Below are 319 nucleotides of genomic sequence, written 5' to 3' on the forward strand. Positions count from 1 at the left end.
AATTCAATCACAATAACGGCGACCATAACACCACTACAAATCTCGAGCCAGCCAAGGCAATTTATGGAGCTGCCACCACCAACCTACTAAGCAGTACTGTACAAAAGCATCTCTGTCTCCCATGTATCAAGCCAAGTGAGTGTCCGCCCGTGCTCTACCCAGTGCTCAGCCACTTGGCACCTTAGCGTCAGTGTCATGAGGGAGATATATGACCACTTGACCAGCCCAAGGACCACTGCAATGGCTGTGGTTGACATTAAAGCTGTACCAGCAACACTTACGTTGAGGGATATGGTCTTAGGAAGGTACTTGTCGGCGT

General features: G+C 49.5%; 1 protein-coding gene across 1 annotated transcript in view; it reads right to left on the minus strand.

Moving 5' to 3' along the window:
- LOC119586686 (putative neural-cadherin 2) overlaps window positions 1–319 on the minus strand; it is a 43803-nt gene that overhangs the window by 14837 nt on the left and 28647 nt on the right. The window contains exon 7 of the mRNA XM_037935418.1: window positions 98–262. Coding sequence (XP_037791346.1) covers window positions 98–262 — 165 coding nt within the window. The remainder of the gene's footprint in view (window positions 1–97; window positions 263–319) is intronic.

Source organism: Penaeus monodon, chromosome 21, assembly GCF_015228065.2.
Source record: "Penaeus monodon isolate SGIC_2016 chromosome 21, NSTDA_Pmon_1, whole genome shotgun sequence".
NCBI lineage: Eukaryota > Metazoa > Arthropoda > Malacostraca > Decapoda > Penaeidae > Penaeus > Penaeus monodon.